General features: G+C 33.6%; 1 protein-coding gene across 1 annotated transcript in view; it reads right to left on the reverse strand.

Annotated features, from left to right (window-relative positions):
• LOC109049302 (solute carrier family 12 member 7-like) overlaps positions 1-15,590 on the reverse strand; it is a 65,164-nt gene extending 49,574 nt beyond the window's left edge. Inside the window, 1 exon segment of the mRNA XM_042752473.1 lies at positions 15,305-15,590. Coding sequence (XP_042608407.1) covers positions 15,305-15,461 — 157 coding nt within the window. The 5' untranslated portion in view covers positions 15,462-15,590.
• Between the last annotated feature and the right edge of the window lie 2,002 nt (positions 15,591-17,592).

A 17,592-nucleotide genomic window follows, 5' to 3' on the forward strand; every position in this document is an offset into this window, starting at 1 on the left:
TCAATGTTTTTCTCAAACAGAGGAACCATAATTTCAACCTACATCTAAGTGAATATATTCAAAATCTTTAATGCATTAAGTAAAATACTGTAAATAACTAGTTTAAGATAAGCCATGCTTGTGTTCAACACTGTTTGTCATTAAATGAACATAAGAATAAATAATACATGGATAAAAAAATTGCAATAGCTTTTTTTTAAGTATTTACATTTTTGTTGTTGAAACATTTTTTCTTAAAGTCAAGTGTCACAGGAAACACTTCAGAATCAGAATGACAATGCAAATGATTCACTGAATCAGAGACTCGATTCACTGAAATTGATTCACATTAATGAATCCTACTGCTTAGAACTTTGACTGAACTTTAAATATTAAATTACTAAAAACATTTCTATCCTGATGTCCTCAAGAGACATGAAACACAAAATTAGTGCAATAATTAAGTCTTTCAGAAAACTTAGCATCCAAATAATAAGTGCATAAAAATTACACTATTCATGATGATGCTTTTATCTTGAATGTTTAATATAAAAAGGCATTTAATAACATTATTATCCTACTGCCCTCAAAACAAAAGGCTCACAATTACTGTAGTTTAATGACAAAGGCTTTCAGTAAGCATATAGGAACAAAATATTGTAATAAGCATTATGGTGATTCAATGTTTTGTTTTTTTACTCACAAAAATTACAGTGAATTTAACATGAATACTGATTATGAAACAAAACTAATTATCATTTCTATCCTACTGTCCTCAAAAGACAAAGATCACAAAACTAGTCTAATTATTAAATCTTTTAGAAAACTTTAAAAGTGCGTTAGAATATTGCAGCATCAATTTAAGTTGCCAGCAAAACTCAGTGAAGTTTTCATACATATTCAATATATCACCCTGCTTTATTTGGCACAAGAAAGATGCTGTTAAACTGAATGTAGAAATAAGAGCTACTCCGTTTACTGCCAACGTTTATGCAATAAACGCACAAATATTGACTCCATTCAGGGCATCCAGTGATGACGTGCACTAAAAGAAGCATTAAATGACCAACACAAAGCTCATAAGAAAAGATGCAGGAAACAATCCTGAACAACATCACATGAGCTTGTCTTCAGCACATGCTTCTCTCACCCATGTGAAAAGAGGAAAAGAGAAGGCGTGTTCTCTCAGCGCAGAGAGAGAGAGAAAGACAAACAAACTCCGGACAGTGACCCGCTCAGTTAACCTGAAGCAGCACGTTACTCCAGATCCAGCCGAGCTGTTTGGATTCAGTCTGGAAAATTCTCAGAGGGAACATCTCACCTATGGTTTCTTCATCCTCCTCCTTCAGGACGTTGTTGTCATCGGAGTCTTCCTGAGAGGACTTTCTGCCATCATCCACGGGGACCACGGTGAAGTTGGTGGGCATTTTCTCACCATGTGAGGCGTCTGTCTTTCTTCTTATCTGTCTGTCTCACCCTCTGCCTCTCCTCCTCTGCGCTGGCTTGTTTGAGTGGTTCGAAGTTCTCAGTTGCGCTCCTATCTCTTTGACACCGGCTTGACCATGTGACCAGCCTGCCTCCATATAAGGAAGCAGGGAAGCCCCGCCCCGTGGGCCGTCCTTAACACACACAGGGGCAGCCGTCTCCTTTCTCGCCTGCAGCAGAGTGAACCTCCACAGACACAACAACACACCAGATAAAGGAAGCTATTGATTACAAACCTCTTCTAGAAACTTCCTCCCGGGTCAACAGGGTTATCATCATTTAATAAAACTAAAACCATTAAAATCTGATTTGTTGTACTTGAAGGAAAATAAATGTTAACCGGAAGTTAAAAAATATATAAAAACAAACTACTTATTTTATTTTGACTAGTTGCCAAGAAAACATTCCTAATTTTTGTGTATTTTACCTAAAAGAGTGAAATAACTACAACATAATTAAATAATAATAATAATAAAAAAAACTATAAAGGCTATTTAAAAAAAACTAACAAAAATTTACTAAAAATTAAACAAAAATTCAGAAAATTTAAAGAAAATATTTAAACAATTTAATACCATATTCGCATATTCATGGTTCTCTAATGTCGGTTAATGTTCACATGACATGCAGGTGAACAAATTAAATATTTCATCTTTTTAGTAAGTGTTTTATTTTGATTGTAAATTATTTATCTTCATTTACATTTTCATGATTAAATTAAATTACTACTTTTTTATCAACTCACTAATCCCCTGCATTTCCATGCAAACCTCAGTTTAGAAAGCAATATAATGAATTAAAATTTAAAATCCTTATCAATGAAAATCTTTTTTGATAAAAATATTGTTTTTGAAAGAAGTCTCTTATGCTCACCAAGGCTGCATTTATTCGAAACAAAATACAGTAAAAATGGTAATATTGTGAAATATTACAACAATTAAAAATTTTCTATGTGAATACATTTTAAAATGTAATTTATTTCTGTGATGCAGCGCTGTATTTTCAGCATCATTACTCCAGTCTTCAGTGTCACATGATCTTCAGAAATCATTCTAATATACTGATTTGCTGCTCAAGGAACATTTCTGATTATTATCAATGTTGAAAACAGTTGTGCTGCACAATATTTTTGTGGATACATTTTATTTTTCATGATTCTTTGATGAATAGAAAGTTTAAAAGAACAGCATACATTTGAAATAGAAATCTTTTCTAACATTATAATTACATTTACTGTCGCTATTTATCAATTTAATGTCCTTTGCTAAATAAAAGGGGAAAAATGAATGAAAGAAAAAACCATTTGAAAAGTAGTGTAAGTCATACTACAAATGTAAAATGTTGCAAACCCATTTGTGACCAAAAAGCATGTGAAGTGTGTTATTTCTGCAGCAATCACGGTACTAAATTAAATTGCAAAAACTACAAATGACTGCATATTATCCTGGAATAGAAGAAAGTATTTTAACATCAAAGCAGTAATAAACATTACTGTAAACGGTTTGTGAACCATGCACATGTAATCACACTCGCCCATGTGCACAAAGCAAACACAAGCCCATGAACACAGCAGCCTGTCATTAAAGCAGCCGAACAGCATAGCTCCGTGCTTACAGACGGTTATTTATAAGAAGCGCTCATTCCACACGAACAATACAAGACTTGGCATACGGTAGGATCTTTTGTAGTAACGCAGGGCTGCAATAGTTCCCGTGCAGCACGAGTCGTGAGCTGTTTTGTCTTCATGACCCTTGACACGCAGTTCAGTGCAGAGTAAAGACAAGCCTGCACTGGCTGCGTGGAAACGTCTAGATTTACATCGAACAGAGGTTTAGATTAAGAAACTTACAGATGAAAATGAAAAGTGTCTTAAAGGTTATTCAAATCTATTAAATCTAGTCAGATCTGAAACAAGTTTACTAAAAATACTGGTTATGTTTCTGCTTGTTTGCTTACGTGATGGTTATGTGAATTTTTTCAGCTGAGTTACGCAACAGAGACTCTGTTTTTGTGATTCTAGGAATTAAGATGATCGGTGGAATGAAGAAACACCTGCAGCACTCTTCAATGTGCTTCATCTGGATCAAACATCCCTTGTGAAAAACAAGTAAACTTTAGCCTACTTTTATAAAGAGTACTTATTACAGAAATAAGAATATACTTAATTGCAAACTGAATGTAACGCTTTCAGACACTTAATAAATAAAAATGCAAATAAATAAAAATGTATTATTAGACTTAAGTGCATCTTTATATATAATTTTAGAATTACTTCTACTGAATTAGGCTTACAGTTAAAGTGTACTGCCAAATATACAGACAAGCATTTTTGTTAAATTAAAATATATTTATTGTCATTTCAATTGAAAATTTTATGTCATGTATTAGTGAATAACACATTTGTAATAATGAAGTTGCAATTTAGTATTTAAAAATATACTAACTTTAAATGTAATATTGATTAACGCACTATACTGTTATAATCAAATTATAATTAAGTATATCACATGTTCATTAGTATGTTAGTCCACATTGAAGCATGGCAAAAGATTACAATTTAAAATGCACTTTAAAGTAAAATTTACTTTTTAAACTTTTTATTTAATTTTAATGTTGTTAATTTGATTTTATTACAAAGTGCACTTTTTAAAACTGTACTTTATAAGAAAAAATTGTCATGAAGGTGTACTCAATTTAAGTACACTTAAGTAGCATTTTAAGTCATTAATATTATATTATTATATATTAATATATGATTATGATATTAAATTATCATTTTATATTATCAAGTGCATTTTTTATTATCATTTTAAGATTTGACGTACATCACAAGTGCACATTCAATACAAAGTGCACTTATTTTCACAAGGAATGCACACATTTAGGAGAGAAGAATAATTTTTTTTTTTTTTTTTTTAAGTTTAACACAACAGGCATTTTATTTGTAGAAACAAAGTAATTTTTTCCCTGAAAAACAAATGAGAGCTTCATTATGTCTTCTATGAAAGTCAATGGCTTGACTGATAAACTTATCTGAAAGTGGCTTAATGCGGTAAAGTTCTGTCAATGTTTCTTGTGAAAAGGGGATACAAGAATCCTGATACCACAATCTTCACAGATAAACCCTATATAGGATGGTTTTCCAGCTGTTTTCTGGTACAGCAGGTTAAAATGGTGCATCTGATCACTTAGTAAAGAAACAGAACAACTTTCCTCAACAACACATGATCTGAGCAATAATTCATGTCTGGAGCACAAACTGGAGCCATTAAAGAACAGCAAAGAGGAAGACAGCGCAGATATCAGTAATGTGATTTATTCCACATTCCGCACTGTTAACATGACATGTGGACCATTCATTTCTCCAAGAAAGACCAAAAGGCACCAGTTTAATGTGAAGCTGCACTCACACAAAGGATGCTCTCATGTTCAGGGTGTTCTGGGAGTCAGATTGAATTACACTGCAGTGCTCAGAACAGACAGACTCAAGAACAGCAACGGCCCACTGGAGGATTCAACGGTCAAACCGACCGGGTCATAGTGATAAAAATAACATGGGCTGACTAACGGACCAAAAACACAGGGATTCAGGGATGCACTGATGCTGTTTTCTTATGCATCATTGCCCAACACACATTACTCACAATTAAACCTCGACAGAGTTAAAGGAATAGTTTACCCAAAAATAAACATTTGCTGAAAATGTCCATGACCCCAGGGCTTCCAAGATGCAGATGAGTTTGTTTCTTCATCAGATTTGGAGAAATGTAGCATTGCATAACTTGCTCATGATAAAAATCAAAAAAGTAACACCTGAATCAGCAGAAAAGTTCAAACAAAACTAACACCATTCAAAACCTAATCATCTGAATCAGGAGGGAAATCTGCACAGATCAAGCACCATTCACAACCTAAAACAGCTCTAAATGAATATGTGTGTACTTTTTAATGTGAGAGACAAGAGGAGATGGTCTTTTTCACTGGAGGAAGCCTTATTATGGATCATGGAATCATATTTTAGCCAGAAACAATGGTTTGAAGTTAAAAACACATATGTATGTTTTTTTTTTGTTTTTTTTACAAACACACTTTTTTTGTCTTCTCCAGATGTTAACTGATGGACTGGAGTGCTGTGGATTATTGTGATGTTTTTATCAGCTGTTTGGCTCTCATTCTGACGGCACCCATTCACTGCAGAGCATCCATTGATGAGACACTGATGCAATGCTACATTTCTACAAATCTGATGAAGAAACACACTCATCTACATCATTGGTGGCCTGAAGGTGAGTACATTTCTAGCAAATTTTAATTTGGGGGTTTATTAGTCCTTTGATTCGTCATGCCACTTGCATCCTATATAGACACAGTGAACTGAAAGCTGTTTATGATACCAGGCAACATATCTTTATTGAAGCATTATAGCAAACGCACAGCAAGTTAGGGAAAAGACTACAATATATAACTGCACACTCACTTTTAAGCTTATTTTTACCAATGTTTCAGCAGCAAGTCTTTGTAAGGCACCAAGCAACATTAGCAATATCTGTGTGCTCACAGATATGACAATTGACAGAGACTGAATACATAACAGCAAAAAGGTGAACGAGTTTTGCTCAGTTATCACCATAAGGAATTTCCAATTATGATGGACTTTGTGTTCCTTCACATATCCATCTGAACAGGCCACAACTAGCTGAGACTTAAACCTGAAACACATAAAAACAAAAAAATGGTAGTTATGTTGCCCTGAAGGCATTTTATCATAACGCAGTATGAAATAATCCAAAATAATTACAATGAAATTACTGTACCTAAAACCACAAATCCAAAGATCTCATCTGTTCTTGATAGGCTTCCCCAAAAATGAGTAAAGAGCAACAGGAAAACGTTAAAGCTGCCAGGAATTCGCTCTAATGAATTGGTTCCACCTGTGCACTGACCTTTAAATGGCAAAACGTCCAAAGCTGTGGGTATCTGGATTCAGTGAGCAGTACAAACTACTGTACAGGACATCCAGTTTTTGGAAGGAAACGTACTTCCTCCAGCTGGCTTATCCCAAATACAGCAGGTAAGATCCACCATAGTATCACAAATTCAGATCTGGTCAGAAACAGTGTGATTTAGACGTCCAGCTGAGTTCATTTATGAAGCTGGATCTGTTTTGTCCGGGCCTCATTTCCTGCTCTTTGAAGGCTAGACTGCATCTAAAACTTTACTGATGCATAAACCAATTATAAATAAACGGTAAAATCTTGCACAGGCTAACACAATCACTGATGTACAATACAGACACAGACAGTTGTGAGAGATTGCGTTTTGAGATGTCAGACGGGTCAAACAAGTGAATTGTGGGTCACATTGGTAGTCAGAACAGATACATAATGCAGAATCAGACACCAGAGACATCAGGTTAATCACAACCAATGAGAAAGATACAACACAAGCACATCAACACACAAAACAGCTACAGAGAACTAAAAACAAAACACTACATACATATAACATACTGTCATAATATAGTATAAACCATAATAGAAATAAGTGTTAAAACAATGCACATAGCAGATAACAAAAAAGAAACATATACTAAAAAAAGTCACAAATTGCACTGTATTTCAAAGTATCCATATTATTTATTTAAAAAAAATTATAGTAAAACATTATATATATATATATATATATATATATATATATATATATATATATAATCAAGTTCAGTCTCACATATAATTTTACTCTATGTAAGGTCATTTAAAGATTAACCAAATGAAATGTAAGAGTGGTTGTTTCTTCCAACATAAAACAAACCATAAATAGTCATGTTGCAAGTTCAGTCTCACATATAACACATCACAGCTTTGTGTAAACATTACTGCACTCCTGAGCCAAGCACAAAATAATACCAGTGTGCTCTGAACATTCATTCACAACAGTTAAGAAACTTTAGTTAGTTGAAGTTGGAAGAAACAAGTGCGCTGAGAATTTAAAGCTGTTATGTAAAATAGCATCAGGAAGAAATGTGCTGCCACCTGCTGATGTTCTTTGGTAAACTGAATTGGACATCTTTCAGATCATCTCTGTATGTATTCTGTGCTTGTCTGGCATGACGGTTCAGTCAGATTGATGATTTTATACCTATCAACAGTACAGGGTTAGTCCACAAAGTGCATGTAGAGAAACTTTTCCTGGCATCACAACATCCACAAAACCCAACTTTCCACTTGTTGACAAGGTTTTACACAAAGATTCTTTAGGCCTGCAGTAATATTTCCATGCTACATTTATAGAGTAAACAAACAGACTCATTTGTCTCGGTTTAGGCACTAAAAGAGAACTTAACCATTTTAGTTACGCTTTAACTAGTGGTCGACTGATATAGAGTTTTTAATAGTGATGCCAGTGTTAACATAGAGAGAGTAGGGGACAATTATCATCTTTATCAATTATCGTAAAAAAAAAAAATTACATGAAATAGTAAATATATATAGATAGATAGATAGATAGATAGATATATAGGCAATAAATAAGACAAAATTTCATTTTAGATTAGATTTGACGAAGTAGAAATAATAAATAGAAATAAAAAAAATGTAAAAAATCTGTAAAAACAACTCAATATACTGACAAACAAGGAATTTTACATTGATTTGTCACTTAGTTTGACTTGGAAAGTACTAAAATGAATGGACTAAAAATGAAATAAAATATTATTTTTTTTAATGTATTTTGTAATCTGTAAAAAAACAACCACAGAGCACAAGAGTAGCATCTGTATAAACTAGGGATGTATTAATGAATTATCAAATTTTGATGTCGCGATAGCAAAAAACTGTCATTAAAATAAGTAAAATAAAATAAATAAATAATTAAAATAAATAATTAAACATTCTTATTTTAACATTCTTATTTTAGGCATTGATGTTTGCATACAAATTTTAACATTCTTATTTTAGGCATTGATGTTTGCATACAAAACACCACTGGTTGAAAATTACTAACTTCATTACTTCAGACTAAAAGTCATTTTATACTAATTTTTTATAATCATCCAAACAGCTGAGTCCTTAGCCATCTTCAAGAATCGTCTTATTTTCCATCTTTATTTGACCGCCAACTTTAGCCTCACACAGCAGTAAAAAAAAAAAGCTATACAGTAGTCTAGCATTTTCTCTGTATACAAATAAAAAGGACCTCTATTACACTAGCTATTATCAATATCGTGATGTTTATTTAAAAGCGATAGCAAAACTGAGACTTGTCTTAGATTATTATCATGTCTTTTGTTGATTGATGATTCCATGTCCTCATTTGTAAGTCGCTTTAAATATATTTAAACTTCTAAATGACTTTTAACATGTAAAAGGTAACTTTAAAAGGTTGTGTTTTTGGGCCATTGCTCTTAATTTTGAATCCTCAAAAGTGCATTAGATGCATTAGATTTAACTTTAAAATGTACAAAATTATAATTAACTCCAAAACTTAAAAAATTTTAATTTTTACCAAATCTTTAATTTTTTATTTTTATATTTTTTTTATTAAAAAACAAAATATAAATATCGTATCATGGACTTCATATCGCCATATTATCGTATAGTGAGATTTTTGAATCATTACAGACCTAATATAAACACAAAACCAATAATGACAAAACTAAAATGAAAACAGAAAATGTAAAAATAAAAACTAATTAAAAATATTAATAAAAAAAACTATAATAGTATATTAATGATACTAAAATGATAGGTGAGTAATGATGACAAATGCACCATATACAAATTTACAAACACTTATTTTACACAATATTTCCCTATAATGCATATTATTTATTACATTATTTTTTTTTTTAATCTGACACCTTAAACTGGCATCTATATCGGTCATTTACTAGTTTAATCTGACCCAGACAAACTGTAACTTCAGACTAACTGTAACCAGACAGTATTAGTTCACACACACATATTGCATGTCTATTACAGCAGATTTTGACCCCCATCCACTGCATATCTCTGTTTCTAAAACGGACTTGAATGTACAAACGTTACAGGGAGCTTAAAAACGGAAACCAGAGGGGTCTCAAAATGTCACGCCATTGCGCCTCTGACACGCGAGGAATCTGCACTAATCCATTCGGCACGTATAAAATAATTACTATAAACGACTTTCAACACGTTACAGTCAACAGGTGGAGACTGGCAGAGGTTTTCGCTCTAAAACGAAGCGACTGTAAGCAGGTGATGACAGATGCTCAGTCATTCTGGCAGAGCCGCCCATCTCAAATGTCAGAGCAGATGCCCGCTTCCCCTTCAGCTGTACGTCATACACTGCAGGATCAGGTGACGGCTTTTTCTGCTCTTCTGCAGCAGAAGACAAATATCTAAAGCATTCTAGATTATCCAAGAGTGTAGTTTGATCCTGGTGTCCGTGACGGTGCCAGCAGCACAGTTTATCTTAATGATTGTGAGGTTTATCACCTTCGACTTTATAAGACTGACATGACAGTGACCACCAGACGTGACTCACAATCTGTTCCTAGTATAAACACAGAGACTGATGTCCTATACAGAGCAGAACTAGAGAAAAGGGCACATTTAAAGAAAATCCCAAAATAGAAGATCACTCAATTATATAAAATTTTGTCACCATTTATTCAACGTCATTACAATGTCCTACGTCTTCATTTTTTTTTTTTTTTTTTTGCAAAATGTTCCTACTGGATTTTCTATTTAATTATGGACACTATCAAGCTAGTGCATTCCCAGCTAATAAAAATATGTTCTGAGAACGTAGTGCTAATGTTTCGATTTATTTTGGAATGTTCTCTGAAGTTCTCTGCTCTCCAGTTTTTAATTGTTTTAAAAATGTTTCGTTTATGCGAATGTTACAGAAAATATTAGGGAACGTTCCATTTTAGAATTTTGCAAACATTATTTGAATGTTCTATGAAACAAGTAGTTAGTTTTAGAAACATTTTAGCAACATTTTAGAAAAATAGTTCCAGAAACAATGTATAAACAATGTTTTTTTGTGTGTGCTGTTAACATAATAAGACCAGATAACTTTGATTGAATGTTTTATTAACGTTACTGGAGTGTAGTTTTTACATAATTTTGACAGACCCTCGGTAGAACGTTAGCCAAAGTTCTGTGAATCATTCTTGCGAACATTACAGGAAAACATTAAGGGAACTTTCCATTTTATAATTTTGCAAACATTATGGGAACCTAAACACTCTAAAATAAGTAGCTTAACATTTAAAAAATGTTCGACGAACATCCACCTAAAACATTTCACTAAAAAAGTTCTGATGTCTAAGTATTGGTTTTGTGCTAACATACACATATTACAGACCAGATAACTGTGAAATATTTTCTTAGCCGTTTATGTGCCCTATGTCCCCAAAACACAAACACAGATATAACACCAAACTGATTCTGACTGCTAAAGTTTATTTAGCATTAAGAGACCATGTGCTACTTTCAACGCCTGAGCAATGTTTGAGAGACGGAGCGTGATGACATGAAAAACAAGAGTCCTGAGACAACAGCACTTTGTTCTTTAGCACAGAGCTGATGGGAATGAAACTCCTCACAGTGAGAACAGAGAGGAAGAGGAACCGGGTAACTTCATACAGAATAATCAACTCAGATCGGCTGAGATGAGTCATGCAGTGATTGTGCTTAAAGTCTGTCTGCAAAAAAGCAGTGGAAAAACACAAACCACTCCAGGAGGAAAACAGTAGCTCTATTTCAAAATGCTCATTTGCAAAAAAGTTCAGCTCTACTCAAGGTTTCCACAATGTCCATATTGAGCGAAATAGACTACTTTAAACATTTTAGTGATATTTCCAGTATCAGATCAAATTTATGTATATTTTTAGCATTCATTGCAGTGCATTCTGGGATTTCTGTATTCAATTGCTTGGTGATGCTGGCTTAGAATTTTGCCTAAAAAGGTATGTAAAAAGCAGGTTATTATTGTTTACTAAATCTAAAACCATAAAAATATGTGGAAAAAAAAGCTAGCTACCAAGGCAACATTACTAACATAACTAACATGAAAAATAAAAAATACATAAACACAATGAAATTACTAAAAGAAAAAGTAAAGGAGTTTTTTTTTTTTATAAATAGTATAACAGTTTAGCAGTCATAAAATACGGCTGGTTAAAGGGCAGTATAAATTTGCTTCCTATGTTTGAATTTTTTTTTTATTATTTTTTTTTTTTACATCAGAAGCATTCCATGAAGCTTTAAAATGCTGCTTAGGTAAGCAATTCAACAGGGTTTGAAAGTAAGCAAGCATAAACAAAATAACCATCTATGCAGGAGCACGCAGTCACATGACTGTCATCTTATGATGCCAATTAGAGCGATAAAATTACAAATAACTCCTGTACTCTGAAGCCAATTATTGCTGCCCAGAAGCACAGAAACAAACTGCCCGGCACCCATTGTGTTTATATGTTAGAAGAAGAGAAGAAACTTTGCTTTGGTAACTGGAAATGTTGGTGCACAGAAACTTGTGAGACAAACAGCTAACACAAATAGAACAGGGTTGCTTGAGTCAGCTGTTCACAGTATCCTGACGGAGAAATGTGCTAAATAAAAATAATTCCCTCTTCTCTTTTTCATCTGCCCTGACCTTGACCGAAGACCACCCTCCAACACATGACCTCCAGCCACTGAGATGAGACCACAGCATGATGTGGAAACACACATGGTGCAAAAACTTCCACTGAACAGCAGAAAATGACAGTGTTTGCTTGCACATTCTCATCTCATCCAAGACCTTCAGATCTATATTCTAACATCATCAAAAACCTATGAGCTTTCAATAACAGCGTCGTCTCTGATCACATATGAAACGTGGTTTAAAAAATACACTTTCAAGAACTTCACTGTAGAAATCTGTTAACTCAGCATGGTGTGTTTACAAAAATATCATGTGATGTTTACTAAGTGTACAGTATCATATGGCCTATGAAACCACAAAAATTACAGGTTTAATACTACTTTCATTTAGTTTTACTGCTCTTTTGAATAGAATATTTTTTTATTTAATTAAGGACCAAATATATTGTACATATAAGAATACATCATGTGAGGAGTATATATAAAAAAAGAAATAAAAATAAAATACAAATTTACAGATCCATAGTTTGTGTAGCTTTTAATCTTTTACTTACATATTTCTAAATATGGCTTAATGTCAAATATAAATAGGCACTTATTAAAAAACTAGCTTTTATTCAAAACATAATAATAAACAATTAGAATAAATAATAGAAATTCTTCATTTTATCAGCATCAAATGAAACCCATTTAGGCCTAAGACAACATCAGCTTCTACAAACTACAAAACTAGCTTTTATTCAAATTTACACCAAATACTTTCAACTTAGATGATCGCCCTATAGTTTTACATTACAAAGACTTTTGCATACAATATGCATCAAAGTCTTTTATTTTCACAAATTATGGAAGTCCATATTATAGTCTGTGGTAATCCACAATATTTCAGTTTGTATTTAACCAGGAATATCTCTTTAATTTCTAAGACAAAGGGATTTATTTTTGGTTGCATGTACGTTTGTAATTGTTATGGTGGGCAGCAGCTGCAATATGCTTCTAAAATGAAAACCCAACACCATTGGCCTGCATTATTTGGAATAAGGTCTCCGCATTGGGTTGGGTTTGGATGTGCGGCCTTATCTAGTATTATTCAGGGTCTGCAAGACCTCAACATTGCTTAATGTTTAGGAGCAACTTGCTCAGCATTGCTCTAGGTCTGGGAGTAAAGTCTGAGAGCATCACCACACATATGAATAGAGATGTTCCTGACTCCCATAATGATTGTGTAACCCAATCCAACGCTCCCCAGCCCAACCAGCTGGAAAATGACTCCCATTTGCACTTCTCCAAAGCCAAGGCACTTCACACGCCAACAAATGAAACTCATGTGTCACTAATGTGTCTGTAGGTCTGATCTGCTCTTAGAATCAGCTCAATGCATTGGGAAGCTTTGGAAAGCACATCATCAAAAGTGCCCTTTACTAACACTGTCTTTATATGATTAACACCAATCAAAACTTTTGAAACAAGATGTTGAACTTCAATTTTGTATAACCTATATTTAATTACCGCACCTCAAGTAAGTGCTGTCTCCGGATCACTTGGACCTTCTTAAGGGCTTCAGACCTTCAGCAGAAGATCAGCTCTCACAATCACACTTCTTTAAACTTCTTTATAGACTGTGTGACTGGTGCTTAAGTAGATAATCAAAGGCACTTTGGTTTTAAGAGGCCTGAAATTAATGAAGAGGTCAATTCTAAGCTTTCATATCTATTAAAGATAAAGACCGACACCAGACAGAGAGACCATAAAATGCATTATATTAATGCAGTTGGTTATATATTTCCTTCCTTAAATCGACATGGACACAGACCTCATTAAATAAATGAAAGAGCAAAGAGAGACTATAAGAGGCCAGAATCACTCACATAAACCATTGTTTTGTTAGTATTTTCAGATACTAAGCTGGGAAACAAACAGATGTGTCATGGTAATTAATGAAGACAGCTGAGCATGAAAAGTGTTCCAAGACACGTCTAGACAAGCCTCTGAAATCAGGCAGTCATGTAAAACCAAAAGGGCATCATGTTTCATAAAACGATATCAGAGCATCACGTTTCACTCAGGACTAAAAATAAATAAATAAATAAAGAGTATAAATGAGAATAATAAAGATGCACATTTTGTTTAATATTATAAGGATCTAAACTAAAGCATATTTTTCTGCACAATTTCACCAGCAAACCCTCCTACTGTGCTTATTTCTATTATAAAGGAAATGCAATAAAACAACCGCATTTAATACAAATACACACAAGATTAAAAATATAAATATGCTGCAAAATACAGACAGTCAAATATGGCATCCTTATAAGTAAAAAAAAAAAAAATAAATAATAATAATAAATAGCTGCAACAATTATAAACCTTGGTCACCACTACAATAAAATCAATTTCCATTTTGTTACATATAATATATATTAATTATATAATACATAATACATATAATAAATATTAATAAGTTACCAGTTTTACTGGAGCTGCAACTATGATTAATTTTTGCAAGGGAAAGAATACTGAGGATGATGATGCACTGGCCCTGTGTCTCATCAGACCAAGACACTGCAACATTTTAGATTAAACAGTACTGTGATATGTCACAGATATTTGACTAATGAGAATAAACCTTATAAAGCTAAATGTCGAATTACTGTTAAACTGTAAGTTAAAATAAACAAACAAACAGTTATATTTAGTCTGAAACACTCAGTCATTTAACTCATATCAGATATTTAAATACATTTTTAATTAAACATGTTATCAGATTTCAGCATTTAAAACGGCCCTGAGAGAATTAAACCTCCTGAGAGCGATCTGCGTAAAAACAAACCGTCTGCAATAAACAATATTCCATAACGGCCCTGAGAGAATTAAACCTCCTGAGAGCGATCTGCGTAAAAACAAACCGTCTGCAATAAACAATATTCCACTCTTCAGTGAACTTACTAAACAATTAAAACACACAGATCTTTCTGCAAACGTTAGTTTGTATGTGACTTCATTTATTAAAGCCAAAACGATTGTGAAGTTTCTCTTCACTTTCTTCCAGATTGTTTACACTGTAATGTACACGACTGACGCGGTGCGCCAAACTTCTGACTGCGCTCTGACGCGCGCGACGCTGCTGTTATAATAAACATAAAGGCTCTGCGTTAATGAAAAACCCGACCGTCTGTTCGATTGAGCTCAAGTCGTCTCGGTCTCACCGTATTTGTTGGGTTCTCTGCTGTACCGGAGGATGGGCACCGATCCCCGCCGCTCCTCACCGGCACCGGCGTCAAACACAGAGTCTCCGTCCGGTTCGTCTCCAAACGCGCTCTTGTCGGCGTGCGCCACCGGTACGACCATGAACCTCTCGCTCATGTTGGGCGTCCGTACGGGTCTGACCTGTCCGGTGTCTGATGAACTTCAGGGCTCAGACGGTTTACACCCGTGATTCATCGCCGCTAATCTGACAGTTTGTGAGCGCGCGCACCGAGGCGTGAATGTGTGCAGAACGCGCTGCGCTCATTGGCTGAGAGATGAACGGGGCTTCTTCATATAAACAACAGATCCATGGGACATAGACCAGTTTGTGCCTGATTGCTCACAGTCCCATCAATGAAGCATAACTAGAATTATTCCCTTTAATGTTTAAGTATTAAAAAAGTTGAATTGTGCTATTTAAAACTTATGGAAATCAAGAAATGAAAGGTGTTACAGTTTTTTAACTGAAAAACTTTTTTTATATTAATAACTCAATTTTAATTTTGTTCTAAAGCGTTATTTATTTTATTTTAATGAATATTTATTTATTTAAATATAATTTATGTTTTATAGAAAAGCCATTTCAAGATCAAATAATTCAAGAAATTAATGTTAAACCACTGTTTACAAAAAAATAATGTTTTATATTTTATAAATATATATATATATTATTTATTCTTAAAAACATGTTTTATAGATTTAGCAAAGCTATTTCAAGATCAAGGAATTACAAAAGCAAAATGTGTTATTGTTTTAATAATGTTAATAAATCCCTAATATTTTTATTTTAAAGTATTATTCAATTGTTTGTTTTTATTTATTTGTTTAAAATTATGTATATTTATTTTTGAAAGATTTAACAAAGCAAAAATTATCCCTGGAAACAGTTAGTATATTTCTGATTGAGAATCACTGCTGTTTATGAGACAAATAATTCCCCTTCAAATAAAAATAAAATAAAAATAAAAATCATTTTCTGCTCTATTTTAATTATTTGTTGACATTTGTAAGTCTGTTTTTGTGTTATTTGTTCTGTAGTTTGTTATTAAGATCAATATTTGTGAACTGGACAGGCTATTTATAAACAATAAACACAGATACGTGAACATTTAGCAGTTAGTGTTTAATTGTCCTAATGGAAATATTGTTTTATTTAAATGATGATTTCCTGTGCTGATGTTCTCTGGTGTTTTATATAAACGTGTGTCTCATATAAACTCATATTCACATGAGCCTGTGGCTTCATTAACATCCACTTTCTGTTTCCCTTTTGTGTGGTGTGTTTTTCTCATAGATACAGATGAGTAACACACATGAGGAGTTTCCAAACCTGCAGAAGCTCTTCACACACAACATGATGAAGAGCTGCTTTTAATGATGATACTGGCTCAGATGAACGTGAGTCACACAGAGAAACGTTATTTCCACAATGTCAAATAAAAACACTCTGTTAGACTGTTAAACTCAGTATAACGTTTTTGTTAAGTGGGACTGTTTGTGAAGGAAAAGATTAAATGAAGCCTAATTTAAACTGCATGGCTGGGATGCCAAGAGCTCCACTCCTCTTTATTCCCAGACAATGATTGGTCAGACCCATGAAAACACACCGTGGAGGATCTATGAAACAGGACCCGGTCCAGGACTACAGATAGTTTCCTCTTCACTGGTGCTCTTCTGCTGGGAAAACAGGTTTTTGCCATCTCAAGATCTAACTAATATAACTATTATTAGTTTGACTCCTGTAAAATCTGAATCCCATTGACTGTATGAAGAGGGTCTTGTTGTGCCCTCATATACTGTATATTATATTGTTGTCATGTTTTGTTCAGTTGTGTGAGTTCAGTCATCAGCATTAACTGTTCCAGTCTCTCAGGATTTGTTTCAGCTGCTGTGGGTTATTTTAAGAGACAGACAAAGAGTGACGGGATGATTCACATACTGCTACTGATCTACACACAACACACACTGGGCTCAAGATTGGATGAGTTTAATTCTGACAAGACATCCTGTACAGGAATATTCTAGAAATAATGGAAATCTATACAGTCCCTAAACAACGGCTTAGTGACCATGATTACACACATAATTTTATGATACATTTCAATATTTTGTATTCATCTTACTGTATAGTCTGATTAATGTTGCCAGTTTGTAATGTATTCCAGGATGAGTACTACAGTAATCACCAGAGTATTTTACATCAGTTAATTTATCAAATGCTATTTATCCAAAGCAACTAGAAAAATTA

The sequence above is a fragment of the Cyprinus carpio genome, chromosome B24, assembly GCF_018340385.1.
Source record: "Cyprinus carpio isolate SPL01 chromosome B24, ASM1834038v1, whole genome shotgun sequence".
Taxonomy (NCBI): Eukaryota; Metazoa; Chordata; class Actinopteri; order Cypriniformes; family Cyprinidae; genus Cyprinus; species Cyprinus carpio.